This window comes from Pan troglodytes, chromosome 18 (genome assembly GCF_028858775.2).
Source record: "Pan troglodytes isolate AG18354 chromosome 18, NHGRI_mPanTro3-v2.0_pri, whole genome shotgun sequence".
Classification (NCBI taxonomy): Eukaryota; Metazoa; Chordata; class Mammalia; order Primates; family Hominidae; genus Pan; species Pan troglodytes.
The window spans coordinates 55,367,465-55,384,137 of record NC_072416.2 but is presented as its reverse complement, the minus strand read 5'-3'; the positions used below and the strand labels follow the sequence as shown (position 1 = coordinate 55,384,137).

General features: G+C 54.5%; 1 protein-coding gene across 2 annotated transcripts; it reads right to left on the bottom strand.

Moving 5' to 3' along the window:
* Positions 1-2,192: 2,192 nt before the first annotated feature.
* Positions 2,193-16,673, bottom strand: CX3CL1 (C-X3-C motif chemokine ligand 1). 2 transcript variants are annotated; one of them, XM_510989.8, is made up of 3 exons: positions 16,450-16,610; positions 9,301-9,421; positions 2,193-5,210 (listed from the first exon to the last, which is right to left on the bottom strand). In XM_510989.8, the coding sequence occupies exons 1-3, from the start codon at positions 16,517-16,519 to the stop codon at positions 4,208-4,210; spliced, it is 1,194 nt and encodes a 397-aa protein (XP_510989.2). In that variant the 5' UTR covers positions 16,520-16,610; the 3' UTR covers positions 2,193-4,207. The 2 variants fall into 2 exon arrangements, with proteins under 2 accessions (XP_510989.2, XP_016785387.1); XM_016929898.4 differs by lacking the exon at positions 9,301-9,421 and having other exon boundaries at positions 16,450-16,673.

Below are 16,673 nucleotides of genomic sequence, written 5' to 3'. Positions count from 1 at the left end.
GCCCAAGTCTCCATCAAAAGTAGGTCAAGGGCCAGGTGTGGTGGCTCATGCCTGTAATCCCAGAACTTTGGGAGGTCGAGGGGGGGGTGGATCACAAGGTCAGGAGATCAAGACCATCCTGGTTAACATGGTGAAACCCCATCTCTACTAAAAATACAAAAAAAAAAAAAATTAGCTGGACATGGTGGCATGCGCCTGTAGTCCCAGCTACTCGGGAAGCTGAGGCAGGAGAATCCCTTGAACCTGGGAGGTGGAGGCTGCCGTGAGCCAAGATCACCCACTGCACTCCAGCCTGGGTGGCAGAGTGAGATTCTGTCTCAAAAAAACAAAAAAATGGTCCCATCCAAACTGTGCATTAATTGTGGGAATGGCTTCAGCTAACATTTAGCTCTGAAACTGAAAGAAAATGAAACTACACAAACACTCCAGGATCCCTGGGGAATTGCTCTGGACTGAGCCAGAATACAAGTCTCTCCCACTCCTGCTTCTCATCCTGAGCCTGCTGAGAAGGTTGCAATCTTACCTAAGAATGTGATGAAAAGACAGAGACACATCTTTTCATTTCAAAGCCTCTGTTGGTGTCTTGTGTTGCTGGTGGGTGGTGTGCAGGGAGAGTTTGGGGGCTGGAACCAGGCCTGCGGTGGAGCTCCTTCCTGGGGGTGGGAAGGGGCGAAAGCTACACAAGCTTGGGTTTGGGGCAGAGCAGGGGGAGCTCACGGCAGGGGGAGAGCCGCAATTTACAGCATTGCACAGAGGCAGAGTGATTCCTACAAGCCCGAATCTATGAGGTTTAGCAGGTAGTGAAACAAGGGAAGCCAGCAGGGTATGAGAGAAGCCATGTGCCCATCATGGTCTGGCTTTCCTTGACCTACTTTTTTTTTTTTTTTTTTTTTTTTTTAGACGGAGTCTTGCTGTCACCTGGGCTGGAGTGAGTGCAGTGGCGCGATCTCAGCTCACTGCAGCCTCTGCCTCACAAGTTCAAGCCGTTCTCCTGCCTCAGCCTCCCAAGTAGGTGGGATTACTGGGGTGTGCCATGACACCTGGCTAATTTTTGTAGTTTTAGTAGAGACAGGGTTTCACCATGTTGGCCAGGCTGGTCTCGAACTCCTGACTTCAAGTGCTCTACCCACCTCGGCCTCTCAAAGTGCTGGGATTATAGGCGTGAGGCACCGCGCCAGCCTTTGACCTACTTTTGATGGAGACTTGGCTCAGAGAAAAATATCCTCACTATAAGAAAAACAAAAGAAAAGCAATGATAAATGGTAACTGATGTGGCCACAAGGTCCAGGAGATCCAGGAGGTGGAGGGGATGGTAGGAAACGGGATTGCTGACCCAAGCCTGCTCTATCTCAAATGGCAGCTGCTGCCTGGACCTGCCTACTAAAAAACACCATTCATGTAGACATTGAATCTAAGATACGATTGATGGTAAGATGTTCTGATATTTAACAAATTACTAATAAAGAAAAAAAGCCTGCCAATTAAGCTGTGACAAGCCATTGATTACAAAACGAGTCTCAATTCCACACATGTCACAGTGTGAAAAGGATGCATCCTAACATTCATGAAATATTGGATACCAGTAGGCTGGACTTGGTCTGTGGCAGCCTTGTGCAGTTTCCAACCTGCACAACTGTACACAGCAGCTCTTATGAAGCTTCCCAGAACACTGAAGAGCTTAGGGGCCACCACGAGGCTCACACTTGGGGCACATCTATGAACTCCCAAGTCCCTTAAGAAGTAATCCCTCTTTGATCTTCATCTGAACCAGGAAGGCCACAAAGAGGAAACTATAGGCCAGTTTCCTCCCATGGGGCACCAGTTCACTGAGAGTGGTCCCAGGGCCCCTGGGATGGTGGTTCAGCAGGCATGGGGTAGGGCTTCATGAGGGATTCTGAGTCCTGCCAGACTAGGAGAGGCCTCACATTTATAAGACCCAGAGAGGTGAGGGCCCTGGCCCAACATCACACAGCTGGGCAGAACAGAGCTGGGCTGAGGGCTCGGCACTCCTCACTCCAATCCCTGGTGCTTCTTCTCTTGCTGACTGTAAAAATGTCTGCTCGTCTGCCCCAGGTGAACTGGAGATAGGGGTCTCCAGGGCTGAAAGGGGTCTTGCCCCCACCCCTGCCCCACTCCTTCCCCTCTGAAGCCCTGGTTGCTGGACTTGTCCCCAGAGAAATCACCCATATTGATTCACAAGACTTTTAAATTTTATTAGTAAAATACAAAATGGCACAGACATTGGTGATGAGGGTTGGAAAAGTCTTTCCAAAGTCTTCCTACTCTTTCCAAAGTCTTCCTAGATCATCCTTGTCCATGTCCTGCTTGGAGAAACTAACAAAGTCCATGGAAGGGGGACCAACTGGCCCCAGCAGCTTCCTCACAAAGGAGGCAGGGCCCCATCACAGGGTGTCCCACCCCTGGAAGGCTCTCCCAGCCTGGAAGAGCCAGAACAAAGTGCATTGGACCCACTCCCACCCTCTCTGAGCTGCCAGAGTGACCCCACCTGAGCCAGGCCCTGAGCTTCCTGAATATGCTGCGCCACACCCAGCAGGGGAGTGCAGAGGCCAGGTGGGCAGGGCAGCACAGTGTCTTGCTCTCTATGGACCAGAGCTGGGTTTCCTTCCTCCAAGCACCCATCTGTGAAGGAGTGTTCCTAGCACCTGGGTAGAACCCAGCCCATAAGAGGCCCCTCAGGTAGACGGCAAGGGTCGGGGACAATCCAAGGGAGAGGTGAGCTGCCACCAGGGACCCTGAGGGGCCAGGCCAGCCGGTGCAGCCCCATCCAGGCATGCTCGAGCCTTCAGCAGCCAAAAAAGGGAACCCCTGACTTTATACCTACAACTTCCCCTTTCCCATGTCCCAGCCCCCTTCCCGGGTAGTGTCCCTTTCAGAAACAAACAGGGGGCTCATGGAAAACATCATGGAAATCCCTGGTCCTGTCTGCGGTGGGGACAAAGATGAAGGAGAAGGTCTTGGAGGGCAGAGAACAGTGTTTTCAAGGAGTGAGAGAGGTGGGAGGGGAACCCAGCCTCAGGAAAGAATCTGGCGTGTGTGGGGTGGGACCACAAGGGTCTTGTGGCCTGGCTGCCTGCAGGAGTCTCTGAAGAAGCGTCAGGAATGTGGCTGCTCCTGGAGCCTTTCCTGGGCTTCTTGGACATGTGTCTGGAGCCCTCCCTCCTCCCTCTTAGGGGGTGATGGGAGGCAGAGCCCGGGCTGTCTCAGTGACTAAGCCTGGGCGGGGCCTTCAGGGATGGTCTCTGCTCTACCCACTTCCATTTGGGGGCCCACAGGGCAGGATCTGTGCTATCAACTCACTCCCTTGCAGGCCCTCTGGGCCTCAGGGTCCAAAGACAAGTTAATCCATTGGCAGGGACTGTCTAAGGTGCTCTGCTGATAAGGACTGTGAGGCTGCATCCAGGGGCTGGAGAGAAGGGCCTCAGGTCAATGAGTGATGTCAGGGGGACAGGTATTCCTTACCTCCCTCTTTCCTTTCACAGATGGGAGTATGTTGGTGGCTTGATGGTGGAACTAGGATCAGAACCCAGCCTTCAGACTCAGCACAGTGTAGACCAAAGAGGAAAGTCACCAGATACCCTTATCTCCCCTTCCCACAATGCCTAACCAAGGGCAGAGCCTCACTGGAAGCAGTGCCAGGAAACACCACACTAGCCTCATGCAAGAAAAGACATGTCACCAGTGGGGGCGTGGGCTCTGTACAGAGGATGGGGCTGGGGGAGATAGCACCGCAGGTGGCCGGGGTGACTGGCAACTGCAGCAGGACCAAGAGACACAATCAGGTTGCAGGGAGTGGGCAGAGGGCCTGGCCTGATGCTCATGTGTGAGATGGGAGGACTGTAGTACTCACAGGGCAGCATGGGTCAGAAGGGGCTGGGCATTTAATAAATAATTGTTCATTGGGGCTGGGATGGCGTCAAAGGGAACCTCTAACCAGCCAGCAGCAGAGGAGAGTTTTGGGGCTGGGGTGAGTTGGGAGGCCACCCCCTCTGTCCCTGGCAGGTGGAGAATGGTCAAGGCTGGCCTCCTGGGGAGTGCCTGGGAGCTTGGAGCTTATGCACCTGGAGGATCCCACCTCCCCCCTCCAATTATCCCAGCTCAGGCCAGGCCCTTGGGTGGGGGTGGGTATGAGGATGAGGGATCCCAGGCAGCTGTCTGAATCAAACAACTAGACACAGGCCAGAGGAGTTCACACGGGCACCAGGACATATGAATTACTACCACAGCTCCGGGGGATGTAGCGAAGGCCCTCCACCATCTCTCCCGCCATCTTTCGAGGGCAGCCCTGGAGGCTCTGGTAGGTGAACATGGCCACCCCCAGGCAGAAGAGGAGGCCAAGGAAGGCCAGCAGCCCCACCGCCTGCCTCCGGGTGGCAGCCTGGGCGTCAGGGACAGGAGTGATAAGGACGCCCAGCCTCTGGGGGTCCATGGTGGCATGGATGGGTTCCTCAGCCTTAGGGGTCCAGCTGCCTGAAGCCACTGGCTCCCTGCTGGGGGTCCCTTCTGAGGAGACAGGGACCACAGAGACGTGGGCCATGCTGCCAGGCCCCCAGTCCTGGAAGGCATCCGTGTGCGCTGGCACGGGACCCATCTCCTCCCGCTCCAGAGAGTTCTCTGGCCTGGGGCTCTGTCCCTGACCCCACACACGCTGGCTTTCAGACGGAGCGTTCTCCTCTGGGGCTGGGGAGGACGCAGTGGAGGCCTGGGTGGAGGGGTCCTGGGTGGACCGGGCCTCAGAGGTCTTTGCCTCAGCCCAGAGGCCGGGCCCAGGTTGGTGGGGAGCAGAACTCTGCCACGTGGCGGCAGTGGAGACGGGAGGCACTCGGAAAAGCTCCGTGCCCACAGGCCCTCCATCCTGAGCCTTTGGCGTCGGGGGGAGCCCGGTCCCTGAGGAACCAGTCACGCCCGTCAGCAGCTCTGGGGAGGTCCCCAGGGCCCTCTGTGCTTCCTGGGAAGAAGGAGTCGGCTCCAGGCTACTGCTTTCGCCTGTGGCTTCGGGCTCCAGGACCACAGACTCGTCCATTCCCCCGGCGGCAGGGGTGGTCCTGGGCTTCACCTCGCCGATCTGCTTCTCGAAGGTGCCGCCATTTCGAGTTAGGGCAGCAGCCTGGCGGTCCAGATGCTGCATCGCGTCCTTGACCCATTGCTCCTTCGGGTCGGCACAGAACAGCCTGTGCTGTCTCGTCTCCAAGCTACAAGGGAGGAAGACAGGGATTCGGTTATGCCCAGATACCAGAAAGCCGGGCCAGCGTGGTGTGGGGGCACAGCACCAATACTCTGCAGGTGAACACACCTGGCTGGAAACCCTGCCCTCCCACTTAGCGTCTGTGAGGCAACTGACCAGCTGGGGCAACCCGCTCTCCTGAGCTCCCAGGTCCTCACCCTAGAAATGGAGATAGGAAAGCCTCCCATCTGCAGGGTGACCAGCCATCCCAGAAAAATTGGGACGGAGGGGGTGCTCAGGATGGGGGACTTTCCATTTTAAAACTGGGGAAGTCCCCAGGCAAACAGGGACGAGTTGATCACCCTACTTCTGTGTTACTGTAAAAAAAGGTAAATTATGTGAAGCACCCAGCTCAGAGTAGATCAGTAATAGCTGAAAATAATAACAATGTCGATAATATTGTTACCATTAAGGCAGGGGGCTCTGGGCTTTGAGTCTTCTGCTGGGGGGTACTTCAGGTGAGCTCTGTATGGGGCCTCCTCACTCTGGAACAGGCCTTATGAGACTTTGTGAGTCTTGTTGCTCCTCTCCTTCGGTTTCACAGCTACAGGATGTGCTCCGGGCCCCTCTCCTCCCCTCCTGATGTGTGTTCACGGGCAGAAGGGGCTAGAGCCAAACATGTGGCAGCCTCATTGGGATCCCGAGTGCCCTCCAAATCTTGAACTTCCTCTGAAGCCCTGTGTGGCTGGTTCACAACCAAGCCCACAGCTCAGAGCTGACAGAGGCCCTGGCTCCATGCCACGGCCTGTGCTTGACATTTTGCCCATGTCTAAACCTTACATCCATTCCACAAGGTGGCTACCAGGCTCATCCCCATTTTACAGATGAGGAAACCAAGGCTCAGAGAGGTGAAGTAAAGGCATCTGGCTCCAGGATGCCGGGAAACCAGAGAAGTTCAGGAAGCAAGTATGACCCTGCAGGCCCCCTGGGCACAGTGATCCCCTCCCCAACTTCCTTCTTCCCCTTCATCTAGAAAACAAAAAATACTTGGGGGTGTCTTGGAGAAGTAAGCCTTGACTGATCAGCAAAGAGGTCCGGCAGGAGCACACTCAGTACCTTGCCCACCTTAGAAACTGCATAATTGAGACGGAGTCTCGTTTACTCAGTGCTCAATGGCGCCCAGGCTGGAGTGCAGTGGCGTGATCTCGGCTCGCTACAACCACCTCCCAGCCGCCTGCCTTGGCCTCCCTAAGTGCCGAGATTGCAGCCTCTGCCTGGCAGCCACCCCGTCTGGGAAGTGAGGAGCGTCTCCGCCTGACCGCCCATCGTCTGGGATGTGAGGAGCCCCTCTGCCTGGCTGCCCAGTCTGGAAAGTGAGGAGCGTCTCTGCCTGGCCGCCATCCCATCTAGGAAGTGAGAAGCGCCTCTTCCCGGCCGCCATCACATCTGGGAAGTGAGGAGCGTCTCTGCCCGGCCGCCCATCGTCTGAGATGTGGGGAGCACCTCTGCCCTGCCGCCCCGTCCGGGATGTGAGGAGCGTCTCTGCCCGGCCGCCCTGTCTGAGAAGTGAGGAGACCCTCTGCCTGGCAACCGCCCCGTCTGAGAAGTGAGGAACCCCTCCACCCGGCAGCCACCCCGTCTGAGAAGTGAGGAGCGTCCTCCCTCCTCGTCCGGGAGGGAGGTGGGGGGGTCAGCCCCCCGCCCGGCCAGCCGCCCCGTCCGGGAGGTGAGGGGCGCCTCTGCCCGGCCGCCCCTACCGGGAAGTGAGGAGCCCCTCTGCCCGGCCAGCCGCCTCGTCCGGGAGGGAGGTGGGGGGGTCAGCCCCCGGCCCGGCCAGCCGCCCCGTCCGGGAGGGAGGTGGGAGGGTTAGCCCCCTGCCTGGCCAGCCGCCCCGTCCGGGAGGTGAGGGGCGCCTCTGCCCGGCCGCCCCTACTGGGAAGTGAGGAGCCCCTCTGCCCGGCCAGCCACCCTGTCCGGGAGGGAGGTGGGGGGGTCAGCCCCCCGCCCGGCCAGCTGCCCCGTCCGGGAGGGGGGGGGGGTCAGCCCCCCGCCCGGCCAGCCGCCCTGTCCGGGAGGTGAGGGGCGCCTCTGCCCGGCCGCCCCTACCGGGAAGTGAGGAGCCCCTCTGCCCAGCCAGCCGCCCCGTCTGGGAGGGAGGTCGGGGGGTCAGCCCCCCGCCGGGCCAGCCGCCCTGTCCGGGAGGTGAGGGGCGCCTCTGCCCGGCCGCCCCTACTGGGAAGTGAGGAGCCCCTCTGCCCGGCCAGCCGCCCCGTCCAGGAGGGAGGTGGGGGGGGTCAGCCCCCCGCCTGGCCAGCCGCCCCGTCCGGGAGGTGAGGGGCGCTTCTGCCCGGCCGCCCCTACTGGGAAGTGAGGAGCTCCTCTGCCCGGCCACCACCCCATCTGGGAGGTGTACTCAACAGCTCATTGAGAACGGGCCACGAAGACAATGGCAGTTTTGTGGAATAGAAAGGGGGGAAAGGTGGGGAAAAGATTGAGAAATCGGATGGTTGCCGTGTCTGTGTAGAAAGAGGTAGACATGGGAGACTTTTCATTTTGTTCTGTACTAAGAAAAATTCTTCTGCCTTGGGATCCTGTTGATCTGTGACCTTACCCCCAACCCTGTGCTCTCTGAAACATGTGCTGTATCCACTCAGGGTTGAATGGATTAAGGGTGGTACAAGATGTGCTTTGTTAAACAGATGCTTGAAGGCAGCATGTTCGTTAAGAGTCATCACCACTCCCTAATCTCAAGTACCCAGGGACACAAACACTGCGGAAGGCCGCAGGGTCCTCTGCCTAGGAAAACCAGAGAACTTTGTTCACTTGTTTATCTGCTGACCTTCCCTCCACTATTGTCCTGTGACCCTGCCAAATCCCCCTCTACGAGAAACACCCAAGAATGATCAATAAAAAAGAAAAAAAAAAAAAAAGAAACTGCATAATTGAGGAGAGGAAGTGCCAGACTTCCTTTAGCTGAGCCTAGAAAGCAAAGGGCCATTGGCCATTTCCTGCTGCCCGGCCTCTAGGTCTGGCTGAGGCTGCTTTAGGTCCCAAAAGTCAGTCCTGGGGAAAGGCCTCAGGGCTGGCTGGTTAGACAGGACCCAAGAGAGCCCCCAGGAGGAGCAAGTGACCAAGATTGCCAGGGTCCTCAACAGCCAGGGGTACAATGGTTCAATCCCTCCCCAAAGTCTCGAAATGGCCCTGTTTCCTGTCTGTCAAATGGAGATAGTGATTTCTGCAGCTCCTACTGACAGCACCCTGCCAGGCACTTTATTTATTTTTCTTTGTCTTTTTCTTTTTTTTTTTCTTTTTTTTGAGATGGAGTCTCACAATGTTGCCCAGGCCAGAGTGCAGTGGTGCCATCTTGGCTCACTGCAACCTCTGCATCCTGGGTTCAAGTGATTCTCCTACCTCAACCTCCCGAGTAGCTGGGATTACAGGCGCCCACCACCATGCCAGGCTAGTTTTTGTATTTTTAGTAGAGATGGGGTTTCACCATGTTGGCCAGCCTGGTCTTGAACTCCTGGCCTCAAGTGATCCACCAACCTCGGCCTTCAAAAGTGCTGGTATTACAGGCATTAGCCACCGCGCCCTTGCCAAGCACTTTAGTTACATCCTGTCCTAGCTACCCATTTTACAGACAAGGAAACCAAGGTGCAAAAAGTAAGCAATGGAAGCAGGGCCACCCAGCCAGTAAGAGGGAAGGCAGGATTTGCATCAGGTCTGTTAGAGTCTGGAATCTGCATTTTAAGTAAGACCGTCATGCTTTACACCTACCCACACCGCCCCATGAAATATAGTGGGTTCGAGTGTGGGGTAACATGTGCTTCAGTTCAGGAGGAATTACCACCCTTCATGGCTGCTCCAGGCCACAAGCCAGGGTGGCTGCCACCCAGCCACACTGGGCCATTCAGGAAGCCACTCTCCACCTTAGCCATGTAGCACAGAAATTAAGGTCAGTGAGGTGGCCTGCAGGCCAGGGGCAAGAGAAGCGTGTGCTGAGGACTTTGGCTGGGAGCCCAGGTCTGGGAGCGGAGGTGTGGACGTAGATTCTCAGAGGTCTGGGAATATTCCAAGGGCCCGAAGGGGATTTCAGAGGCCTCGAGGGCAGTACCTACATGATTGCGCGTTTGCCGCATGATGCCTGGTTCTGTTGATAGTGGATGAGCAAAGCTACAGGTATCTTTGATGTCATCTTGCTGCACGTGATGTTGCATTTCGTCACACCGTGGTGCTGTCCTGAGTTCAAAGAGGTTCCTGGTCAGCAGGGATGTCTGTGGGCATCTGGCTTCCCAACCCCATGCCAGATTGTCCCGGCCACACCACCCAAGCCAAAACTGATCCCCTGTACACCCTGGCCTTCAAGGCCTTTGACTCAGCCTCCCTCCCCTGCCAAACTTCTCTATGCCTCAGTTTCCCCACCTGTAAAATAGGAACAAAAATAGCATCTACCTCATAGTCTTGTTGTAAGAATAAGAAACGTGAATTCTTATTTATAGAGTTCTTTTTGCCTGGCACATATTAAGAGTTTAATTTTTTTTTTTTGAGTTGGAGTCTTGCTCTTGTTGCCCAGGCTGGAGTGCAATGGCATGATCTCGGCTCACCGCAACCTCGGCCTCCCAGATTCAAGTGATTCTCCAGCCTCAGACTCCCGAATAGCTGGGATTACAGGCATGTGCCATGACTCCTGGCTAATTTTGTATTTTTAGTAGAGATGGGGTTTCTCCATGTTGGTCAGGCTGGTCTCAGACTCCCGACCTCAGGTGATCTGCCCTCCTTGGCCTCCCAAAGTGCTGGGATTACAGGCGTGAGCCACCATGCCCGAGTTAATTTTTAAAATTAAGTGGTCCATTGTGCAGCAGGGGGGATGAATCTGAGAGTAACAGGGACCTGCTAAGGTCACACAGCCAGCAAGTGATGGAGCAGGTTCTCCTACCAGGCCGGCTCTAGTCCCCACCGGGCCTGTGGCCTTGCCTATCCCCTCACCTCTGCCTTATTTCTTCCCGCTGCCATTTTTTTTTAAGAGATAGGGTCTTGTTCTGTTGCCCAGGCTGGAGTGCAGTGGTATAATCCTAGCTCACGGCAACCTCAAAATCCTGGGCTTAAGAAATCCTCCTGGCTGGGTGCGGTGGCTCACACCTGTAATCCCAGCACGTTGGGAGGCCGAGACAGATAGATCATCTGAGGTCAGGAGTTTGAGACCAGCCTGATCAATATGGTGAAAACTTGTCTCTACTACAAATACAAAAATTAGCCTGGCATGATGGTGTGCACCTTTAGTCCCAGCTACTCGGGAAGCTGAGACAGGAGAATTGCTTGAATCCGGGAGGCAGAGGTTGCAGTGAGCCGAGATCATACCACTGCACTAAAGCCTGGGTGACAGAACAAGACTCCGTCTCAAAAAAAAAAAAAAAAAAAAAAGAGATCTCTTGCCTCAGCCTCCCAAGTAGCTGGGACTACAGGTGCCTGCTACCATGCCTGGCTAATTTTTTTAAGAGACAGGGTCTTGCTATGTTGCCCAGGCTGGTCTTGAACCCCGACCGCAAGTGATTCTCCCACTTCAACCTCCGGAATAGCTGGGATTACAGATGCAAGCCACCATGCCCAGCAATAAACTTTTTAAAAAATATATAAGTACAACTGCTTTCTAAGGAAGGTGGGGTCTGCTGAATAGATGATCCTTTGTTCTGCTGCTGAGAGCCAGAATGAGCCTGAGAGCAGTTGCTGAAAGGTACTGAGTCATCCTACCTAGGAGGGAAGAGGCATTTGAAATTCCTGGAGCAAGAAGAGTAAGGAGGAAGGTTGGAGATGGACGGTATGAATAAGGTGGGGGCAGAGTGGGGCGGAAGGAGCAGGCAGTAGCTGAGTGTCACGTGGAACCAGAGAGAAACCCCGGGACAGGACAAATAAACCCAACTATTTGATATAAACATTTGAAGTTGTTTACATTGAATTTCCACCTTTTCTCTTCCTCTATAATCTCCAGCAAATTTTTTTCTGCTTAGCTTGAGCTCAAGGAGGATGAGTATAAAAAACAAGGAAGAGCTTGAGTTTCAGATCTGAGTCAAGGTTATGTGCAGCAAAAGCAAGACCCCAGAGGGTTTTGCAAACATCTGGAGACCAGGGCAGTCAAGAGAGCAAGCTGATCTTATCTAGCCCTTCAGAGCCTGGGAAACCCCCAGGGCATCCCTGGGCTCCACCAGAACACGAACTGCTCATGCATAAATATTTACATATATGTGGCCATGCAAACATACACCACTTTCCCAAATACAGGCACATGCATGCTTGCACACACAGAGAGACTTTGTAGAGTCTGCTGCTTCCTCTCTCCATCGCTCCCCCTTAGCTTTGGCCCACCCTGCTTTGTGGGAAGGTGGTTTAGGGCCGGCAGGTCTGGGTTGAGTCATCAAGGAGAAGCACTAGTAGCTTCAGGGGGTTGGGGGTTGTGTGCAGGAGGGGCTCCCCAGGTCACAGGGCTGTCCTTTCTCTCTGAGTAACCAGGATATAAAAGTCACTGTGTGGGCTGGCCACCCTCCTTCTGCAATGGAACCTCAGACTGACTCACCTGCAGCCTCCCCAGGCCCTATTGAGTGGAGCCAGGTGGCAGTCCCCTAAAATGGCCTGCAGGTGTCTTCTTTGGGAAGCCCCAGAAAATACGGTGCCCCTGAGTGACCAGAGACAGGAGGAGGCAAGGGAGGCTGCCCAATGGATAGGAAAGAAGGTCCATTCTGTGCGCCCCAAATCCAAGATGGGGAAAGCCATTGCCCACCTCCAGGGCTTTAAAGAGCCACAGAGTCATCCTGTCTCCAAAGTCCCCACCCTCTGCCACGGTCCCTGAATGGTCCTGGCCCGGCTCAGTTCTTGATTCTGCCAGGAAGATTGTTTAACTGACCTGGGGAGCCTGTCCCTTCTCAGAGCTGAAATTTTCCTTTCTGTAAATGGAGACAATGCCTCATCCAGCCAGTCATATATTATCTGTCATAGGAGTGTCAGGAAGGCAGGGACCTTGTCTGTCTTGGTATCATAGTTTCCCAGCATCAAGCACAAGGTGGATACTCAATCAATATTCATTGAATGAAATTAGTCTCAATTTACTTATCTCTCTTTAATGCATCTATCTACCTATCCATCCACCCGTCCACCCACTCTTATCAATCTTCTACCCATTCCTCACCCACCTGCCACCTCCTGCCCAACCCCTATTCATCTCCATTCAGCCATCTACCCACTTCCTCTCCCCTACCTACCACCTGTCAATCTTCCGCCCCCTTTTATCTCACCTACTCATCCATCCCTCATCATCCCCTCCCCATCCCTTCTTCCATCCATCCATCTGTCCATCCATCCACCCATCCATCCATCCATCCATCCATTCATCCATCTATCCACCCATCCATCCATCCATCCATCCATCCATCCATCCATCCATCCGTCTGTCCATCCATCCACTTCCTGATTCAGCCAACACTGGCTGGAATTACTTTTGAGTATGTACAAAAATCTCAGGCCCTCTTATCCTTAACCTTGAGCTCTTTATCCCATAGGCACTGGTGCTGAGTTTGAAGAGAGTGCTTCCATCCCAATAAATGCCATCAGATCACTCTGTTTATTCAGTCAACCAACAAATGCTAGTTCCTCTTGCCAGGCCCTGTGCTGGGTGCTGTGAGGTACAGTGAGATGAACAAGGAATGCCTCTGGCCTCAGAAGGCTCCCAGCCTGATGGACAGGTAAATTAGGCACACAAAGTATCAGAGCTTTTATTTATTTTTTTTTAATTGAACACCTACTGTGTATTGGACCCTGTGTCCAGCATGTACACATCTGCTCTCTTTAATTCCCAACATTCCTGCAAAGGGAGTATTATCCCCACTTTACAGATGCAGAAGCTGGAAATAAGAGAGGTTAAATGTGCCCAGTGCCACACAGCTGCATGGTGGCAGAGCTAGTTTTCTACTCAGCCCCTAAACACCCCACTGTTCTAGGCTACCCTAGATGCCAGGTAGAAACACAGTGTTCCAGAACATACCACAAACATATTGGGGTTTACATGAGGGAGAGACCACTTCCAACTTCAAATGATCACGGGAGGCTTCTTGGAGGAATTCTCCTTTAGGCTGGACCTCAAGGACTTCTAAGAGTCTTCCAGGGTCTTAGAAGGAGACTCAGGAAATGTCCTGGGTTGCTGGATGAGGTGATAAAGGGAGGGCTTGAGCCATTGCCCAGCTGTGTGTCCTGAGCAAGTCACTCGGACTCTCTGAGCCTCAGTTTCCTTACTTGTAAAATGGACGTGACAATACCTGCTTCACAGTGTGGTTGTGAGAATAAGCATTTTTTAACTTCTGGAGCATTTTTCCCTTAGGGCAAGGTTTCTCAACAGTGACACTACTGACATTTTGGACCAGACAATTCTTTGTTTTGGGGGCTGTCCCGGGTACTATAGGAGGTTTGGCAGCATCTCTGGCCTCTACACACTAGAGGCGAGTAGCTCAACTGAACCAAAAACATTGGGACATTTGTAACAAGTAAAAAATGTCTCTAGAAATTGCCAAATGGCCCATAGGGGAGCAAAATTACTCACTGAGGACCATTGCTCTAGAGATATCCACATGGCTCCCGCCCTCACCCCCCTCCAAACTGTGCAAAGCCACCTACTCAGTGGGCTTCCCTAACCCCCTATTTAAAATGTCAACACCTCTCTTCTCTCCTCTCTATTTTTCTTTTTCTTTTCTTTTCTTTTCTTTTCTTTTTTTTTTTAAATGGAGTCTCGCTCTGTCACCCAGGCTGGAGTGCAGTGGCACGATCTCGGCTCACTCCAACCTCTGCCTCCCAGGTTCAAGCGATTCTCTTGCCTCAGCCTCCCAAGTAGCTGGGACTACAGGCATGCACCACCACGCCCAGCTAATTTTGTATTTTTAGTAGAGACAGGGTTTCATGATGTTGGCCAGGCTGGTCTTGAACTCCTGACGTCAGGTGATCTGCCCGCCTTGGCCTCCCAACGTGCTGGGATTACAGGAATGAGCCCCTGCGCCCAGCCACCCCTCCACCCCTCTCTATTTTTTGAGCACAGTGCCTTTTCTCCTTCCAACAGACCACATTGTTTACTGACTTACTTTGTGTATTATGTGTCCTCTGCAGTTGAATTACAGCACCCCAAGGGCTGAGGTCCTTGGCTGTTTTATTTATTGATGCCGCCCCAGTACCTAGAACCAGGCTTGTTACACAGTAGGTGTCCAATAACTATTTGTTGAATGAATGGACAAAATGCCTAAGGAAGCGCTTTGTGGCATAATACCTTAACCAACAGAAAAATGGAGGAATTTTTATTTAAATTAGACAGGGGCCTGGATCTGACACTCCTGAATTTATCCTCCCATGCCCTCCCCATCCACCCCCACTGCTAATGAGGCGGGTAGGCTATAGGAGCTTAAAACAGATTCGTTTTTTTTTTCTCTTTCTTGCCAGGACTTGAGTGGGAGTGAATGCGTCAGCTCTTGGAGTGGGGGGGGGCAATGCTCTGCACTGACTCGTAGCTGCAGGTTTGTTATATAAAGCACAGAAGCCTCCTGCCTGACACAGCCCCACAAACCCACATTTGGGGACTGACGCAGCTGCCCCACACTAGTCAGGGCAGCAGCTACGAACCCCCCAGCCTCCTCTCGGGGTCTCTCTGGCTTCCAAACCACCCCCTCGTCCTACAGGGGCTCCCGAGGGCCTCTCAGAGCCATACATGTCAGCGCGGGAGAGGACTTCCAAGGTGAGCCTGGTCAAATGCCTAGTTTTACAGGAGGAGAAAGTGAGGCTGAGAAAGGTTCCAATAATGCCCAGGATCTTCCAGTAAAGCCAATGACCAAGATGAGGGCAGAAGCCTGGTTCTAAAGCCTCAGGCTGCTAGTCTGAGCACCCAGGGTCCCCCAGTGTCCCCTTTCCATCCTAGCCTAGGACCCTTCCCTTTCTCAGCTTGGAAAAGTAATCCTCCTCCTCCGCCCTCTTCAAAACACCCCCATAGGCATTGGAACCTCGTCACCCTCCCCCAATCCACCGGAGAGGTAATAGCTATATTTAAAGATGCAGCAACTGGGACCAGAGGAGGCAAGACCCTGCTCAGGGTCACATAGCAGGACTGTGGCAAAGCAGCCGCCATCTGACTCCCCGCTTTCCAGATCTCACTGTCCCCAGACACCTCAGGCTTCAGGGCCCCAGCCCAGACAGCAGGAAGCCAGCAGGAATTTGCCTCCACCACCCTCACGTGCCCACCCACCCACACACCTGCTCCCTGCCTCAGGATGAGTTTGCTCCATGGAAATATCTGGACGCTGGGGACTACTTCTCATTCTCCCAGACTTGCTGTGTGCCCACCTTCTCTGAATGTCACCCTGCCAGATGGTGGGGGCACTCCCTGAGGAGGGGGCTGGCTAGCGGTTCATGGAGGTGATGTGGCCCACAGAGGTGGTGAGTGTGCATCTGTGCTCTCTCCTGCATTCAGTCCCATGTGTCTTACCCTCTCCTGCCCTACTTGCTGGCTGTGCATTGTCAGGCCAGTTTCTAAACCTCTCTGGGCCTCCATCTTATCCATATCAGGTAGGATAGTTAATTATGTACCCCTACCAGGTCCTGGGCTTCAGTAAGCAAGTGACTAGAGGCAAAAGCATTTTCTACACTGTGCTTGGAGGAGGAAGACAGCATGACGGGTAGACACAGGCAGAGCAACTGGGGCTATAGACTAGCACAGCAGTGGCAAGCCCCAACCATGAGCTGCAGTGACCTTGACCTTCACTGGTCCTGGGCCCCCTAATCCTGGGGGCTTTGAAAACAGGACAGGAGAAAGTCCCAACTGTGGCCTGGCCCAGGGCCAGGGCTGCGGGTTACACATTAACGCTTGATGGAAAGAGCCAGCCACTGTCAGCCAGGGACTCCCACCCCAGTGCCCAGCAGGAGCTTCTGCAGGCTCCCTCCACCCCCACCCTCCTGGCACACCCACACCTGGCTCCCTTATGCCACCCACACCACCTCTCTGTGCTTCCAGGCACAGCCACTTTGCTCGCTGGGCCAGGCAGGGCAGTCGCTGGCAACTGGAAATCTGTCCAGCGCTGCATCTGGGGGAAGGGAGGTGCCCAGCCCCCTCTCGCACATCCCTGGGGAAGCGGTTGCCACCGGCCTTGAGCTTTACCCAGGCAGGGTCTGGGGCCCCTGATGTCAGGCTGGAGGGATAGACAAGGGGCTGGGGGCTCCCTACCCTGTTTGTGCCCAAGTCCAGCCCCACTTACCAGCCAGCAGGACGGTCAGATGGCAGAAGGTGGCCAAGCGGAGCAGCCACGAGAGAGATATCGGAGCCATGGCTGAGGGTGGGCAAGAGTCCCGGCGGGGGCCAGGCAGGCGGATAGAGCCAGGCGGCAGAGCTCAGTGCTGTCCCCTTGCCGCCGCCAGAGATCTGTGGCTTTTTATAATGGGGCTGGCTGCCTCCGCCTCCAGCCCCCGCAGGCAGGAGGGT